The sequence below is a fragment of the Pyxicephalus adspersus genome, chromosome 3 (assembly GCF_032062135.1).
Source record: "Pyxicephalus adspersus chromosome 3, UCB_Pads_2.0, whole genome shotgun sequence".
Classification (NCBI taxonomy): domain Eukaryota; kingdom Metazoa; phylum Chordata; class Amphibia; order Anura; family Pyxicephalidae; genus Pyxicephalus; species Pyxicephalus adspersus.
Genome location: NC_092860.1, coordinates 26,893,349 through 26,909,926, shown reverse-complemented (window position 1 = coordinate 26,909,926; position 16,578 = coordinate 26,893,349). Strand labels below are relative to the sequence as shown.

Sequence of the window (16,578 nt, the reverse complement as noted above, 5' to 3'; positions counted from 1 at the left end):
TACTCTCCAGAATGCACCTATCTTGGGTTGTACTATAGTATGGCCCCCCTAGCTCCCTTCTTTGGAGCGTGGAATATAAAACGTAGAGAAGGGACTGTTCAGCCCAGTGTCAAATCAAATGTGCAGGTAAGGGGGCCTGCTGGATGTATTCCACCTGGTCAGCACCATCTTCATATGCCTTTGTTAAACACCAATCACTGGCAGTGATAAAAAGCTGTTGTATGCTTTCAATAAATATAAAATACACCCAATTAGTATATTAAAAATTAAAAAGGTGCAGTCGGGGGCACTGACTGCACTGTGCTGACGGTACACTTACTTTTTGTATGTTAAGAGTTAGGAAATCCCCTTCTGTTGGCTAGCAGGGCTGAACACTGGAATTGCATATGTTGCATTGTCCACATAAAGCCAATTACCTATTGAAATGGCATTGTCTTTTCACTTTCTATTCACACTTTTATAAACCTAATGACATTGATACTACATTTCAGGCATACAAATGACATACATAAAGCATTTATTAGTTTATTTGGACTCCCAACTGTGTAATGTGAACCATAAAGAATCAATATGCAAAATCGTATTACTTCATTCGGCAAGTGATTACCTAATTCGGCAACTCTTGAGTTTTTAGAGTAACAAATAAAAATCATTCAGAGACTGAATTAGACATTGGGCCTGATTTATTAAGTGGTTGGTGTATAAGCCTTGCAGTAACCCACCACTACTGCTGTCAGAAAGCCGGAGGTACCCTTTGTTTTTTTAAAAGGATATAGTATTGTTGTGGCCAGAATATTTGTATTAGTTCCTACTTCGAGTGCTGGCATCTACTTGCTTTGTAACACTGCATATTCGCACTACATACGCATTTCTTTTTACTTTTACTGACTGTTTAGAAAAGTATACTGGAATGTATCAATCGCTTAATATCACTCAGTGTTCTATCATAGAAGCTGTGCTGTGATTTGTTCAGCCGCATAGTAAATTGCATTTCCAATAACTAGTCATAAGGTTTATTCTGAGGAGTCTCTCTAAATCCCTCGCTTCACTAGTCAGACTTCTAAAATTCTTTTTGGCTCCAATCAAGTAACTGCTTTTCTGAAAATCTAAAGAAGAACAGCTAAGGTAAGAAGATTCATCTTAAATATGATCAGGGAGCACAAACATGTGAGACATATCTGCACTGGAGGTTTTTGGAGGGATTTTATTGCTGAGTTTGGAGCAAATAAATTATCCAAAGGGTCAAACAAATGAAGTAACCAGTTTTAGTGAAGTTATACTAAATACATTTTAAATATAACCGATCAGTTAAAGATGGAAGAGCAAACAAAGAGACAAAGGACAACTGCATAGTTTGTATTCACGTAGATATTGCTTTAACAAAATGGTTCTTTTCAAGTGGGGACAGATTGTCTTTATTCAGCATAATCAAAGCAAAGTAGCAGCCAGTTTTATTTACCAAGTGGTTTCACAATGTGTTTTCTAAGTAAGTAATGTTCTGGGACTATGTTTAAAACAGAACTATATTTTTTTGTTGTGTGGAAAGATTACACTCCAAGCAGGGAGTGTGTCTTTATAACACAACAGGGAAATAAAGAAATCTCCACAGTGGAAACAAAAAACAGTAACAAAAAAGCGAACCATAGTTCTAATCCTTTACAATTTAAGTGAAGTGCCATTATTGCTATGTTTTCTTCACTGCCTGACACAATAGGAAGTGAGAGGAATGCTTAATATAAGCAGTATTTTTTTTTTAAAGTTTCTACCCTTTTCCCGTTTTTTCCAAACTATAACAAAAACTTTACATCAATAACCTTTAGCAAGAAATCCCATATCAACTGTATTTAAAGTGGGCATATACTGGGAGATGATGTAGGCTGCCATTGCTGACCCTTTTGAAAGAATGTGATTTGCCTGGATGTAAAGTCATGCACCTGAAAAAAGAATGCAATGCCAAAATTAGTTAAACACATGTGCTGCACATTGTTGGCCATGGCTTCAGTCACTACTAAGGGCAGAAAATCAGAACACCAATCAGACAAGCAGTATTTTTTAGAACCAGGTCAGCAACAGCAGCCTACATAATTATAGGTCTGGAGATAAATATTCTAAACAATGATCCATGAATATCTGGGGTAGAAATAGCTTTCCAGTTTTCTTTGACCTGACATTTTGTTAGCCCATGAACTTATAGCAGTTTTAGAAGAATTCCATTAAACAGTTTGTTCCAGTTGTGAGTAGGTCAGTGATGTTATTACAACTCTTAACAAATCCAAAGTATTAAACACATGAAAGTGGCACAATAGACTGAGGGACAGAAGAATACAAACCAGGAAGACAGAAGACCTAACAAAGACTACTCTTTTACAAATTCAAAAATTCATTACCTTGGGATAAAGATCCATGATCAATGTTTTGGTAAAAATCATATGTAAACATAAAAACAAGTTGAAAATATATAAAACCAACACATTTTTAGTTGACCAGTCATGAAAAAGCCTCCTCATGCTTAACAGTGGGTAAGCGAATTTTGGATACAGTAGTGCTCAAAGCCCAGTTGAGCTGTCCATAATAAAAGTAATAAAACAGATACCATGAAAATATGCAAAGGGTATCATATTTAAAGTGGTAAAATCAGCAGTGAGCTTTGGAAGGTTGCCTTTTGTCATGTAGAACTGGCATTATCTTGGAATGAGTATTTCCTCTTCACTTCACCTTGTTTTTAGCTAAGCAATTCAATGTTTGGTACTACTTTCCCCATTTCGACACTGTCACTTATCCTCTAATTGTCGAATGTCTTCAAAGAAGTCAATTGCTTTAGCAAAGTCTAGTTCATTTAGGGAAGGTCTATCAATACTGATTTTTAGAACTTCACTAAAACCACCTTCAACTATACCTTCAAGGTGATGTTTTTTCCACAGCTCCTTCGCCCGATTTATCTTTTCAAAAAGAGTAGACCCCACTGGCATGACTAATGCCACAGCTGCCAAAACTGTAAAGTCAGGAAACAACTCATGCATCTCGGAGTTGCTGTGGACTAGCTTTATGCAGAGTTCTCGAAATGTCAGGTGACTGAGGCTGAACACAATGCGCTTGAAGAGGGCAAAGTCATTTGACGCTCGTTCTGGAAGGAGCACATTTGAAAAATACTGCAGGAGATGTCGAAGCTCCAGCTCACCATAGGCACTAATATCATCCAAGGAGGAGGGGTAACACTTTGGGTTTAAAATAGTAGAGAGGGAACCTATTACCTGAAGAACATTTCCAGGGAAGCGATCTAGGAGGTTCCTGCAGACACAGTCAAGACAAGCTTCTTTTATAAGCTCAAAGCCTTTCAAATGAATCTTGGAACAGTCACCTAACTCTACTCCTTTGTAGTAGAACCTACTTTCATTGTCATCATCAGGATGCTCATTTAGCTCATTAAGGAACTCTTGTAAGTTTGGGCCATTAGTGTTTTTTTGTGCCTGCAGGGTGGCCTGTGAAGCCAAAACTATTGGATTTATCATTGATATATCTAGATCTTCAATTTGAAAAAACTGGTTAAGTTTTTGGAAGATGGGAAGAATGTCCAGAAGGACCTTCGTAAAAGCCACAAACCAGAATTTTTTCAACTCTATACATAATCCACTGGCTATAGGTGATTTTGCAGATTCACTTTCAAGCAAAAGAACTAAAGTTGGCCATAGAGAATCAATGCTTTCAACAGCTGGCAATATGGCTGTCCAGTGAACTGTTCCTGGACAATTCAAGTCTATACCACAAGTAATGATAACATTACGCAGCTCTTGAAAACTAGAAGCTTCTCCAGTTTTATTGCCATAAAGTCTATACACAGCATCCATGACACTCTCATATTTTCCCCCATAATCAACACTGACAAAACTTTCAGTTGGAAGCAAAGATCCTCTATGTGAGATACAATGAAACTCTGTTAGAAGTGGGCAAAGTGTCTTCAGCTTCTCTCCAACACCATTCTGCTTGTCTGTCATTAGTAAAGATCCATCAGAGCTAAACCATGCCACATTTTTAAGTGAAATCTGAAAGTCATTTAATATCTCAACTATTTTTTCAACAACAGGGGTTGTCTCCCCTGAACTTAACTCAAATCTCCCCAGGAATGTGATGTATGGCTGTCCATCACAAGGCGTAATGGATGTTGTGAACACTACAAGACTGTGATGCTCTTTTATATCCACGGTCTCATCAACCACCAGTCCAATAAAAGGTGATTCTTTTAATCTCCTCCGATCTTCATTGTGCAATACTTTAACAATGGCTACCTGAATCAAACACAAGATTATATCAATCCTCAATCTGTTTTGGGAAAATCACACAGATGACAAAAACCATTGTTCAGTAAACTTTTTAACCCCAAAGGAATTAAAAAAAAAGAAATTATAGGCATCAAATGTTTTGGAATGGAATAACAGATTTTGCAGATATAACTCATACATCTGAACAGGTAAAAAACGATTTCATTTACTATGTCATTATCATTATCATTTACTATGTCATAATCATCTTGATTTGATTCAATTAAAGTATGGAATCTATCAGGCAAAACAACTAAAGAAACATCTCTTATGTAAAATCTGGGTTATAGTAAACTAACATATTCTATATACTGAAAGAACAAAAACACACATAAAGATTACTGGCATTGTAAATGATCTCCCTAGGAGGTGGTTATTATAAAGACGGATCACCTACACACAATTTGCCAAGTCCCAATTATATAGATGAATGTTTTACCTCCCTTGGCCACTTACAAAAACACAATCAGCCTCTGTGGTTTCATGTCCTCATGGTGTTGTTAACTATCTCTGCCAGTTTTGGTTAACCAAAATGCAGTGTCAAATTAGATGCTGCAGTCTGTTCATTTTGATGTGGCACAGAACAAAGAGAACTGAGCCAGTGGCTCGAAGCACTCTTTGTGCCCCCTAACAGTCCTAGACATTTGGAAACATCACCATGGATTTCATTTTGAAATACATATGCAAGGTTATATACTAAAGGATAATCAAATAATTACAGCCTGCCTGAACAGAACTAAACTGACCAGCTCTGTTCCATAACAAGAAGTTAGGGTTGTTTTTTGCACCTGATGTACCTATCTGTCAATAGTATGGGATACAAAATGTAATGCAAGCTAGAGCTCTGTACCTTAATCATTATATAATTTGAGTCCCCCTGTAAATATACCATGGTTGTTTCCCTTGATAAAAAAGGGAAAAAGAAAAAAATGCTTAAAATATTTTATTCTTTTGTGAAACGTTTTACATGGCCTATTAAATGTTACCAAGCCAGTGCAGGAGGTTTAGATCTCTCTCCTTGCTGTTACTGGGCATGCAGATCTTCAGTCGACTGCCAGAATTAACTGGGCTCAGACAATGCCTTGTGGCATCTGTACAATTCCATTTCATTCCGGTGGAAGCGCTTTTACTAGAGAAGAACTGTAAGCCTGCGTGGAAGGACAGGATACGTGCCATGGCTTGCGGAGGCTCCTGGAGCTGGACAGTGATTAATTAAAAGCTCTGGCCATTCGGAGCACAATTTTTCCTATGAAGGGCAAATACCCAAAACCCAGTGACCTTTGCATATGCTCTTCATATGTATTCTATTTTTCTGTCCTTCAAACAGCATCTCGTGCATAAATGTTACAAGTGAGGGACTTCTACATATACAGAAGGGCTGTGATAAAAAAAAATAATAATCAGTGGACACTTTATTACTAGTCTATATCACATTACATTTTAGTAGTGGTGCTTAAAGAATACCTACAGAACCCCTTTATGTAGGGTAAAAATTCCATTTTTTTTTCTTTTAAAAAAAAGGGTGCAGCATTGCCCCCCTAATTCTCGGACGCCTAGGCGGTCGAGAATGAATGGGAGCCCAAAGCCTACCTACGTCAGGCATCCCGGGAGGCTCTTGGGCACTGCTTTCACGCATGTCTGATCAGAGACCCAATCTATCTACTGCTTAGGGGTTGTCACTAGCTGTATATTCCACACCCGCCGCAAGTAGCATGAAGTTTTCTTAAATTGTAAAAATCAGAAGTGTCAGAAATCAGTAACTTATAGATTTATGTGTTTTGTTTTCTAGTTTGGTGTTGTGGGGGGGGGGGGGATAACCAGTAAAAGCAAAACCCATGACATATGTAACTAGCCTGCCAAGGACAAAGTGCTGAGCAAAAAAAAAAAAAAAACCCTTTTTAAGGTTAACAATGACATAAAATATGTGAGTGTAACTAGGACTCTCTTTAAGGCTGGGTCTACATGGACTGTTTCCCCAGCGTTTTAACCTCAGGCTTTAAAAACCTATGTTTGAAATGTAGGTGTTTTAAAGCTTGCCTTCAAATTGCTGGAAAAAGTCTATTCCACTTTTTTACCGCAATTATGTTTTCAAGCATTTATGAACGCAGGAAAATGCCTCAATTGAAATCAATGTGGCTTCCCATCATCTCACTACAGACATTTAATCACTTAAGATCCTGTACCAGAGGAATAATAAAACACTGTGGTATGATGAACATAACAGTTGGAGTGGTGAAAGCATGGTTATACATTGGATGAGCATGGTGTGGATCCCCGGGTGAACACTTCAGTAGGGAAGCCCCATCACATCCTCCAGGCACTTTTCTTCTCAGTCATTACAATGAATGAGGCTGTGCTAGCTTCAAATGTCTAAAGCAAAAAAGAAGACCTTTTCAAAAAAGAGTTTGGAAACCATACAGCTCAGGAATCCATGCGCCATTGTTTAAACCAAGAGTGACTGTGGACACCAGTATATATGATTCTACTACTACCTAATATTATCAGATTTGGTCCTCCCACACAACCACCAATCAGAGTCAAAGCTGATAATTGCCCTGATAATTGACAGGTGAATAAAAGCCTAAATTGTGTTGTCCTAGGTACATAGAACAATTTCTACTTGAGACACACATCTATATGGCAAAATCACATTGGCCACAATGCTTAGGTTGAACCCCCCATGGTTGTCTCTACAAAATCCCTTTTTCATCCAAAATGTAGACCATTATTTCTCAAATATTTTAACCCTAAAATAAATTTCAGATTTTCAGGGAACCCTTGTCAAAAATTTACAATATTGACAGCTAGCAGTGTATTAGTGTGGCGGTCACTAGGAATTCCTGTCACAGTACATTACTGGCCAGTGGAAAGAATGTCATCCTTACGGATAGCCAAATGATCATTGGTGTCAATTAAACTGACCTGAGAGGTACAAACTGTTCATGGCTCAAGTAATCTCTAACAACCTCTGGAGGAACCCTGGTTGAGAAACCCTGATGTAGACAAACTAATATGCCCGTCTGGAGTTTTGATGTTATCAGGCATTTGGCGAAGAATTGTGAGTTATTGCTTATTAGTGTGGCCAATTAATTATTAATGTGATAGCTATTAAAGGGTGAACAGTCCTACTTGCCAAAAGACTTTTAATACAGCTATTTCATGCAGCTCTGCCAAATATATAACACGGCGACAACTCTATTTCTGGGTTTAGTTTTACAAACATCTCATATCAATTCTCCAGCTTCAGTCTAAAGGATAACAAAGCTTGTATCATATTGTTGAATGTTGTGTGAAAGACATGTGAAACACAGCTGGCTGAACAGAACTGCAAATCATTAGGCAGGTAAAACAATTCATATGTGTGCATTTCTACCATATATTTAGCCATGTTATTGGAGTTCAGCCTTATGTTTTGCTATGTGTTATGCTTTCTAGACACTTTAGGGAATATTTATAAATAAATGCATATTGATCTGTTACACTACAGGAAAGGGAACTAGTATTAGCACTTGCCCATTACATATGTAGCGTCTGCAAAAGCTTGGCAGTTTTTCTTTTTTAATTGAAATCACAATATTTTGTATAAGTGATGACAAGCGGTTTGATTTCAACTCTATGGAGTCTGATAGGGCAGCAAAAAAACCCCGGACACTGCATGTAACAATAAATGAAAAGCCGCACAACAACAAAGAAAAACACCTAAAACTAAAGATGAAATCATAAATAAAGTAAAAACGTACACAGGAGCAATTTTAACCTGCTAAGACTTGCACTGCCCTACCAGACCAATAATGCGAGCCTGCTGACCTATCTCTTCTCTACTACAGTTAAGCTACATACACACGTGCAATAATTGTCATTGGAAAGGATCTGACACGTTCCTTTCCAGCGTCTAAGAACTGCACGATGCATGAACGAGTGCTGTACATACAGCACCGTTCTGCTCTATGGAGAGGGTAGGGGGAGAACGACGGATCGGCACCCCGCTTCGCTCTCCCCCCGTTCGCTTCTATTAAGATCGTTCGTCGTCCATCGCCCATGAATCAACCAGGATGGTCGTTCGGATGATGGACGACACACGCCAGATTCTCGTCCGATATCGGCCCCGAGCCGAATATTTGACAAGAACCATTGGACGTGTGTATGTAGCCTTAGGGAACAAGGATAGGTCACCTACCTGCCCCCTACTGTGAATGGACATTGAAGGAGAAGCAGCAGACTGACAAGCTCTCCCTGTTACTGATCAGCACATGTTTATATAGCAGAGATTCATTGGTTCCTACTCCCAATCTGACCTCTGCTCTAAAAGAGATTTCTAGGGCTGAAATAAAGTCTAATTTGAATATTTAGACTAGCCACAATTGAAAATGCAACAGGGATATTCTAAATTTGCCATCCAAAAATGAATTACAGATACTACACCACTAATGTGCAAAGTCATTTGATTTTAATGTTTGCCTACTCAGGAGTATTTACAATGATTATAAAATTTTACATCGTCCTACAGATGGGAGGACAGATCCTTGCATACTAACAATGGAGGAGGCAGCTGTCATCCCCACCCGAGCCTGGAGTGTAGAAATGCATGGATTTTTTAATATTTTACATATACTTTCGAGAACCGCTGGGCCTGACATATAATCAGTTTACTGGCTTTCCCTAGATCGTACATATGTTTAGGGTGCTATTTTGGTGTTTATAGTATTTCTATGCTTGTTTGCCTCTTTTTAATTATTTTTTCTGTTAATATACATACACTTTTGAATGTTACAAAGTGCTTCACAGACGCCATGCTTCAGCAAGTTAGATATCATCCAGTTAGCATCTAGATCTCCTTTACTATAGTAGGCTAGAAGAAAAATGAGTGAAAAAAGTGGCACCAGTTGTCATGCCAATATGATGCCCACTACCTCATTAAAAGTTATAATCTTAAAGGTAAAATAAAAAAACAATACTCACCTTCCTGTGTCTCAACCCTGTGTAAGCTCCATATCAGATAGTGTCGGAGCTTACACAGTATTAACTTCTTTATTTTCTTGATCTTGATTAGGAAACAACAGGCCTGATTTTTAAAGCTCTCCAAGACTGGTGACTAGGCCTAAGCACTTTATGCCACATGCCACTGCATACCCAGAAATACAGAAGTTTGACAGCTACCCATGATGGACCATCAGGAAAGAACAGGGATAGTATCAGTGGGAGCAGGGGTTTCTTACAAGAAATATTAGACAAATATATATTGGTTGTGATCCCCTAAAGTAAAAAAAAAAAATCACAGCGTCGATAAAAAATGGCCATTTCACATTTTCAGATTTTACTTGCAGATTATCCTGCAGAAAAAATCAGAAACATCTGAAGATGTCACTTATATTACTGACCCTCTTCAAAATTAAACAAACCCACCATAATATTGTTCTATGGCTAGCAGTATTGTTTGTGTGAGTTGTACACACCTGCATTTCTCTCACACTGCTTGAGTGATAATACTCATTTTGCTCAGAAGACAATAATGCTTCACATAGATTGAACTTCTGAAGCTCCAGCAGAGATGACAGTTTCTTGCTGGAGATGTTCTCTTTGGCCATGCAGCAAACAGTGGCCATGATGGCTATCTTGGATGGATCCATTTCAGTTTTGATAACAGACTTCATCTCTTGGTGAAACTGTAATTCCATTGCCAACTGTTCCCTATTAACAGCAAGAGCCTGCTTGTGAGCACCAGAGGTCACGTGGCGTAAAAGTGCATGCCGTTGAAAATTATCCGTACCCACGGTGAAGGCGTTCTCAGCTTTGCCATGCTTGTTCTTCACAAGGGCCTGACGACACTCAACACAGAACATCAACTTGCGTTCATAGTCAAACTCCAACCACGTGAACTCTTCCTTCCAGTGCTCATTGAAATATCGCTTGCATTTCTTGTTGGAGTTTGAGGTCTCACCGGCTGGCTTTTTTCCAGGGGTCACCATACTTCCACTGCCACCCATTCTGAAATCAAACATTATGGAAGGGCTGATGTTTTCCATGATGTGCTAAACTGAGAAAAGATCTCTAGTTTGAATTCATACTGGTGGATGAAAGAGACAAGTGAAAACATATTAGGAATCATGAAATGCACTGCTTCACATACCAATTCTGAAAGACATGTTGGTGTAGGATGCTTTGACTTGGGGAACCAAGAAATGTTAGGTTCCTGTGGTAAAGTGGGACTGCTATAGCTCCAGGACTCAATGCTTATAATATACAACTGTAACAGTTCTTAGTCTACCACATGTTCATTCATGTTAGATTATAGTCCTCCTAACCATTGAAAGAAATGCTAGTGCTAAATATGGATCAAGCACTGTTGGGCAGACTAAAAACTCATTCATTCTATGATAAAAACTAGGTATGAGAAATTAATATTAAAGAGGGATAAAAGTATTTTACAGTTTTGTAAGATATGTGAATGTGATTGTGCGTTATGTCTAGGGGAATTGGAATTAGCAAAATACTGTTCTTTGTTCCCATGGCTGGAACACTGCTCCACCCTCTGGTGCTCCTGATATGTGAGCAGGTCCTCATGTATGTGATATCACTGCGGTAGTAAACACTATTATTTTTTTTTCCCATTCCATTATATGTAGATCAAATGTGTAACCTTTGGACTGCATAGGACATTATCTAAACATACATTCTTGCAAAACAAGTTTTTCTAATAAGCTATATTCCAATTCAACCCTGTACTAACCCTTTTTTTTCCACCATTATTTTTTAGCTGATTTTTTTTTTGTAATTTTTTTACCAATTATAATTTTTCTGTTTTTATTTTTTTGTGCCTTTCTTTCAGTGTAGCTATAACCAGCAAATGCACAAATTTAGTTTTTTTTCCATTTGCAAATACATTTCCATCTTTTGAACCCACAAATGTAATTTTAAATGAGACAAGTTATATAATATTATAAATAATATATCTATTACATATTGAATATCGTAATGTATAAAAAACAGTCTGCTCCACAAGGGGTATACAGATATGGGAGCTAATGTGGTTAACTACTATTCATTCTCTTCAAAGTTTTGGATTTAAAAAGTTTAGTTTGGGGCTGGCCAACTCAAGGTTCTGATCTAAGCCAAGTAGGGTCGATGAAACATTGCTTAAAATTCACGTTAAAAAAACCTACACATTTTTCAGAATAAATTGCAGTTAGGTGGACCTATATGTAGGGTGACATTGATGAAAAAAAACTGATAAAAATTAAAATAAGCTGCCACCTAATATATTCATAAAGTAAAAAAGGTGTCCATTTAGGAGCCCTTTACCAAATAGAAAACATTTTGATCATGAAGAGGGTAACATGCTAAAAAGCACTTCAAATTACAAATACATTGGTGATTTACTAAGGGAATTTCACTTGTGCAGGTGAATTATCACCGTACAAAGTATACTTAGCTTTAGTGAATGTAGTGATAGTGTACTTTGCAACGAATAATCAGTTATCTGCAAGAAAATCTAAAAAACAGGATTGTTTTTTTCTTTTCTTAGGACATAATTTGATGGTTGAAGTCAGCAGACCTTGTTTAATAAGCTGAGTAAAATAACTTTTGGAAAGGGGATGTCACTTTGCTATGTGAGCATTGCCCTAAATGTATTACAAAATAAATACAAATAAATCTAGCTGCTAAACATATCTCTGATTGATAAAGATCTAGTACTTCTGGGTACGGGACACTCCCCTCCCACAATGTGTTCATTGTATGGACAGCCAACTGCCAGGCCCATGTACCATAAGGATGCCTAGCAGTGTGCAAACATTGACTTTCAGAAAAGTTAACATTTGCAAAAAATCTCTGAAAAAAATGGCAACCAGAGGGTGCCTGGATGTAACAGGGTACCAATGTAATGTTCCATCATATTTTGCTACTCCAGAGGTAAGGGACCTGGAGGGTTAAAGCGAGGGGTTTGGTTCTGTGTAGGTCAGGCACCAGGCAGGGGGTTTATGGTTAGGCACTGGGCAGGAAGGGGGTTAAATTTGGCCACTGGTTTTGCACCAGGCATAAAGGAAGACAGGTTAAACGTAGCCACTGGACAGTAGGGTAAAAATTGGGAATCGAATAGAGTTAATGTTGGGCACTAGGGAGGAGGCTTAATGTTGGGCACCAGGCAGTTGTTAAAGTTAGGCATCCAGCAGGATGTGTTATAGTTGCACTGGGTATGGGGCAGGTTAGGTTAGCCACTGGACAGGAAGGTTACCGTTAGACACTAAGCCTGGAAGGGGGGTTGGGTTTAGCCACTGGACTGCAGGGTAAGTTTAGGCAACAGACATGAGGTGTTAAGGTTTGCATTCGGGCAGTTGGGGTAAGATTATGCACCAAGGGGCAGGTAAGCTTAGCCACCAAATAGTTGTTAAAGTAAAGCATTGGGCAGGAGGTGTTTAAATTAAGTTAAGCAGCACCAGGCAATTCCAGCACTGGAGGTAGCAAAATCTGATGAAACTCTGGCATCATATGGTGTCCAAAAGAATACAGACACCTGTATCCATCATACAGAACAATTCTCTCTATATTCAAGAGCTGATCATAAAGATAAATCATGAATGTGGGCTGAAAATGCATTAGCAGCATATAATGGGCTAAGATCTAACATTTATATAAGTGTTTACGCATTGTAAATACCATGCAATGGAAAAAGTAATGACTACCTGCACCGTTCATTTAGGCACTTCAAGAAGTTAAAAATAACATCTAGTTGTTAGTTATACAATACAGAACCATAGTGTAGAATTGTAATAGAAGTAACACAATACTCCTCCCAGATATATAAAGGAAGCAGTATAAAACACATTCTGTATATTGACTTTAAAGCAGAAAAAGTTACTGATTGGTATTTCCGGGATGTAGCAATATTCAGGGCTGAGGTTGTTAGTGCAGAGGCATGGAATGACTGGGACATACGTACCCTGTGTATAGGATGATGGAGATTAGAATAACTTTCCAGGCTGCACCAAAACACTCAGCACTCCCCCATCCTCCTCCTCTCCTGTGTGAAGACAAAGAGCAGCTTCCTCCATGCACTATTCTCTCTGGTCAGTAAAGCACTGAAGCCCTGCTCTTACAGGAATGTCACCAGCTCCTCCATAACACTTAAAGGGAGATGCAGCATCCAGCTTTGTTGAAAGAAGCTTTCCTGGGAGCAGCAGCACAGACACACAGATATGGGAGCAGCCATAGTGTGTGCAGAGCAAATGTGTGTGTGTCTATGGCTGTTGTGCATTGTCAGTGCTGCCATCTAGTGCCTGGGGAAGGCTATACACCTCCACCTATTCATACATATCTTGGCTCTTGTAAAGAGATTCATTGGGAGTGTTTTTTTATTGATAACTTTTACCTCAGTCCCAATTAGTTTTTGTGGTACAGAACAATATATTCTAACGTTGTAGGGAATATAACAAGATTGAGTATTACGCAGTGCTGTAAATTAAATAGGGGTTGCAAATGACGGATACAGACAGTGACACAGGAGGAGAGGACCTTGCCCTGAAGAGCTTACAATCTAGCAGACATTACATTTTACATAAGAAAAATGTGCTAATAATAGTTAACGTTAAAATTTTTTAAAATTGTATATAACAAAAAAACTCAAACATCTGGGACTGTTAGATCGGGACTGTCGAAGACTTGGAAAGGAGACTGGAATGTTGAGTTTAATGACTGAGAGCCTGTAGAGCAGGGGTGTCTAACTCTGGCCCACAACGTCCTTTTTTTTGGTCCCCAAAGGAATCCTTAATATGAACTGCAGCTTGCCCGCCACTGCATTGAAATAACACCGCTACTACAATTCCCGGCATTACTCGCGTCTATAGACCAGCGGGCTCTCTGCCTATGCGTGGCCCTGCATTGAACTGTTTTATAGACACAAATAATGCCGGGAATTTTAGCAGCGGAGCTATTTCAATGAAGAGGGAGTTTCAGCGGCAGGCCACTCAATAAGATTTAGCTCCACATTGGCAGTGTCTGGCATTTCCAGCACTCCCCCTCAGCTGTACTTTTCCTTGCTACTCCAAGGCATGGACTTGAATGGTTAGATTTTCATAGAAGAATATTGTTAATATTATTGTTAGCCTGTGCAAAATGGTTACCATTGAAATTTAACTCAGAAGGCTAAAAATAGAGAAAGAGGCCTAGGATTTTTTCATAAATAAAATAAAAATGTTATGCCTCCTTCTCTATTATAAGCTTGTTCTAGATTGAATGTGAAGTAAAACATCTTTGTTTCCATATAAAACGGGTTTATATCTAATGAGAAAGAAAAATGTCCTCAATTTTTTCAATATATTTCAAGGTTGGCCCGCTACTTTGTCTAAGTTTTTATTTTGGCCCTCTGTGTATTTGAGTTTGACACCCCTGCCTTAGAGAGTCCCTGAGGATGATGGGAAGTGTAGTCCTACCACAGCTGGCCGGCCACATGTTGCTCCTCATATTCTCTTTGTTCCTGTTTGTGTGGGATTATAAAATATAACACTTTTCCTCAATCATGTCTTGGAGTATTATGAAAGCTTAATATACTGTTATGTGCAAAAATAAAACAAGAATTTTTTTCTCATATCCAAAAGAGAATATTGCTGACATAAAAGATAATTTGAGAGTAAAAATACTTATTTTCCAAATACCTATAAACGAGATATATAACCTATGACATTTAGTAGCACTGCGTATCATTGCTATTTTTGAAATATATAATTTTATCTCTATAATCTCTTATTTTTTAAGCTGCAGATTTAAAAAAGATTGAAAATGATTTAAAAAAAATGTATATGTGATTTGAGTGATTTATAAATAGAATATATAAACCAGAAACAACTGCTCAGTATACAGGGACCAAGAAAGAACAAATTCCAAAAACATGAAGTAAGTTAAACATCTGTCTCCCTAAAAATATTTTACTAAGAAAATGTATTCTACTATCTAGTGTCATATGAGGAGCTGCAATATTAACCCCTTTACATGTGTGTTTTCTTTTAATCTTTGTGCATTAAGGTGTGCTGTGTTAGGGAAACTTTAATTTAAAATGGCAAAATACATGAAAACAAGCCTGATATGAGAATGCCAATGCAGATATTTTATTTCTTTTTGATTGCTGTTGGAACAGTTAGCATGTATGATAGCTTTTACCAGCTGCCCATGTTCCTGTTTAGAAAGATTTTCTTTATATTCTGCTGCGGTGATGGCAAATGTTCCCACTGAGGTCTCCATCGGGATGGTGTTCCAGAATTGGGCAACCCTTGCCAAGCTGGGCATGTGCTTTCTGAAAATTCTGGAATAAATAAAAACTTCATTCAAACCACACTCAACCACATGACTAAGCATTGGTCAAATGCTGGTTGACCTATAAAAGAGTCCCTAGGAGCATATAGGGGAGCCCAGGAGAGGAAAACCACCTGGTTTTGATCACATGTCTTAAAAAGGCTTTCAAATACCCAATCATGTTGCAGAATAGGTAGCACATGCTTTCTGACAATTCCGGAAACACAAAAATGAATCCCTTACAAGGTCAGTTCTAAAAACGCTGCTATTACAGTTACATGATGATGTTAGTTGATTAAATGTCACAATGGCTTCCTATGTCTTGGGAATTTCAGTGATGACCTGTCTACCCTTGTACCTTCAGGCTATGCCCCCCTGCTCCTCATAATGATGCCTTGCATTTGCTGTATAACAAATAAAAACTCCGGTCTGGATCACAATACCCTCTAGCAATACAAGCTGTAGGTGAGCAAACCAGAGCTCAGATCTCTAAACCTCCACAAAAAAAAATATATATATCGAAACTTCAACATAAAATATAAATATTAATCCTAAACTGGAATATCCCCTTTGTGTTTTAATGTATTACTTTTTTGCAATAAATGATATTCAGTGCTGATGTTTATTTCCCCCTTTAAATATTAATTTTTTAATCATGATACATTTTCCTTGCTCTATTAAATTATTTCAAGACCCCGTTAATAAATGCAGTTATGTAACACAGTCAGTCTAATAAGCCAAATTCCCGCAATGCGCACATAACAAACAAGGTGACATGAGGTAGAATGTAACGGTTTTGCTCGGAGGCTTTGATTAAACTGGAAGCTGACCTCAATATGGCGAGAGAGATTTGTCTCTAACAGCCTGGGGCCCGCAGATGACATTTGGAATAACCTACTGCTGCGTGTTATCAAAGCAAGGAGTCAATAAGAAATTAACAGACTTCAGAAATTCCTCAAGTAACAGAATTTAGCTGTGAAGG

The 16,578-nt window shown here is 38.2% G+C and overlaps 2 protein-coding genes across 2 annotated transcripts in view; both read right to left on the bottom strand.

Annotated features, from left to right (window-relative positions):
• ZNF385C (zinc finger protein 385C) overlaps nucleotides 1–16,578 on the bottom strand; it is a 182,379-nt gene that overhangs the window by 40,630 nt on the left and 125,171 nt on the right. The gene's annotated exons all lie outside the window — the stretch shown is intronic.
• Nucleotides 362–13,528, bottom strand: C3H17orf113 (chromosome 3 C17orf113 homolog). The gene is made up of 3 exons (XM_072404041.1): nucleotides 13,252–13,528; nucleotides 9,770–10,380; nucleotides 362–4,283 (listed from the first exon to the last, which is right to left on the bottom strand). The coding sequence occupies exons 2-3, from the start codon at nucleotides 10,337–10,339 to the stop codon at nucleotides 2,772–2,774; spliced, it is 2,082 nt and encodes a 693-aa protein (XP_072260142.1). The 5' UTR covers nucleotides 10,340–10,380; nucleotides 13,252–13,528; the 3' UTR covers nucleotides 362–2,771.

What these genes read in the sequence shown, in the direction of transcription:
- C3H17orf113 (XM_072404041.1), bottom strand. Translation starts at nt 10,339, where the DNA reads ATGGAAAACATCAGCCCTTCCATAATGTTTGATTTCAGAATGGGTGGC. An exon ending in GCAGTGTGAGAGAAATGCAG is followed by an intron (nt 4,284 to 9,769) that starts GTGTGTACAACT and finishes TGTTTGATTCAG; the next exon opens with GTAGCCATTGTTAAAGTATT.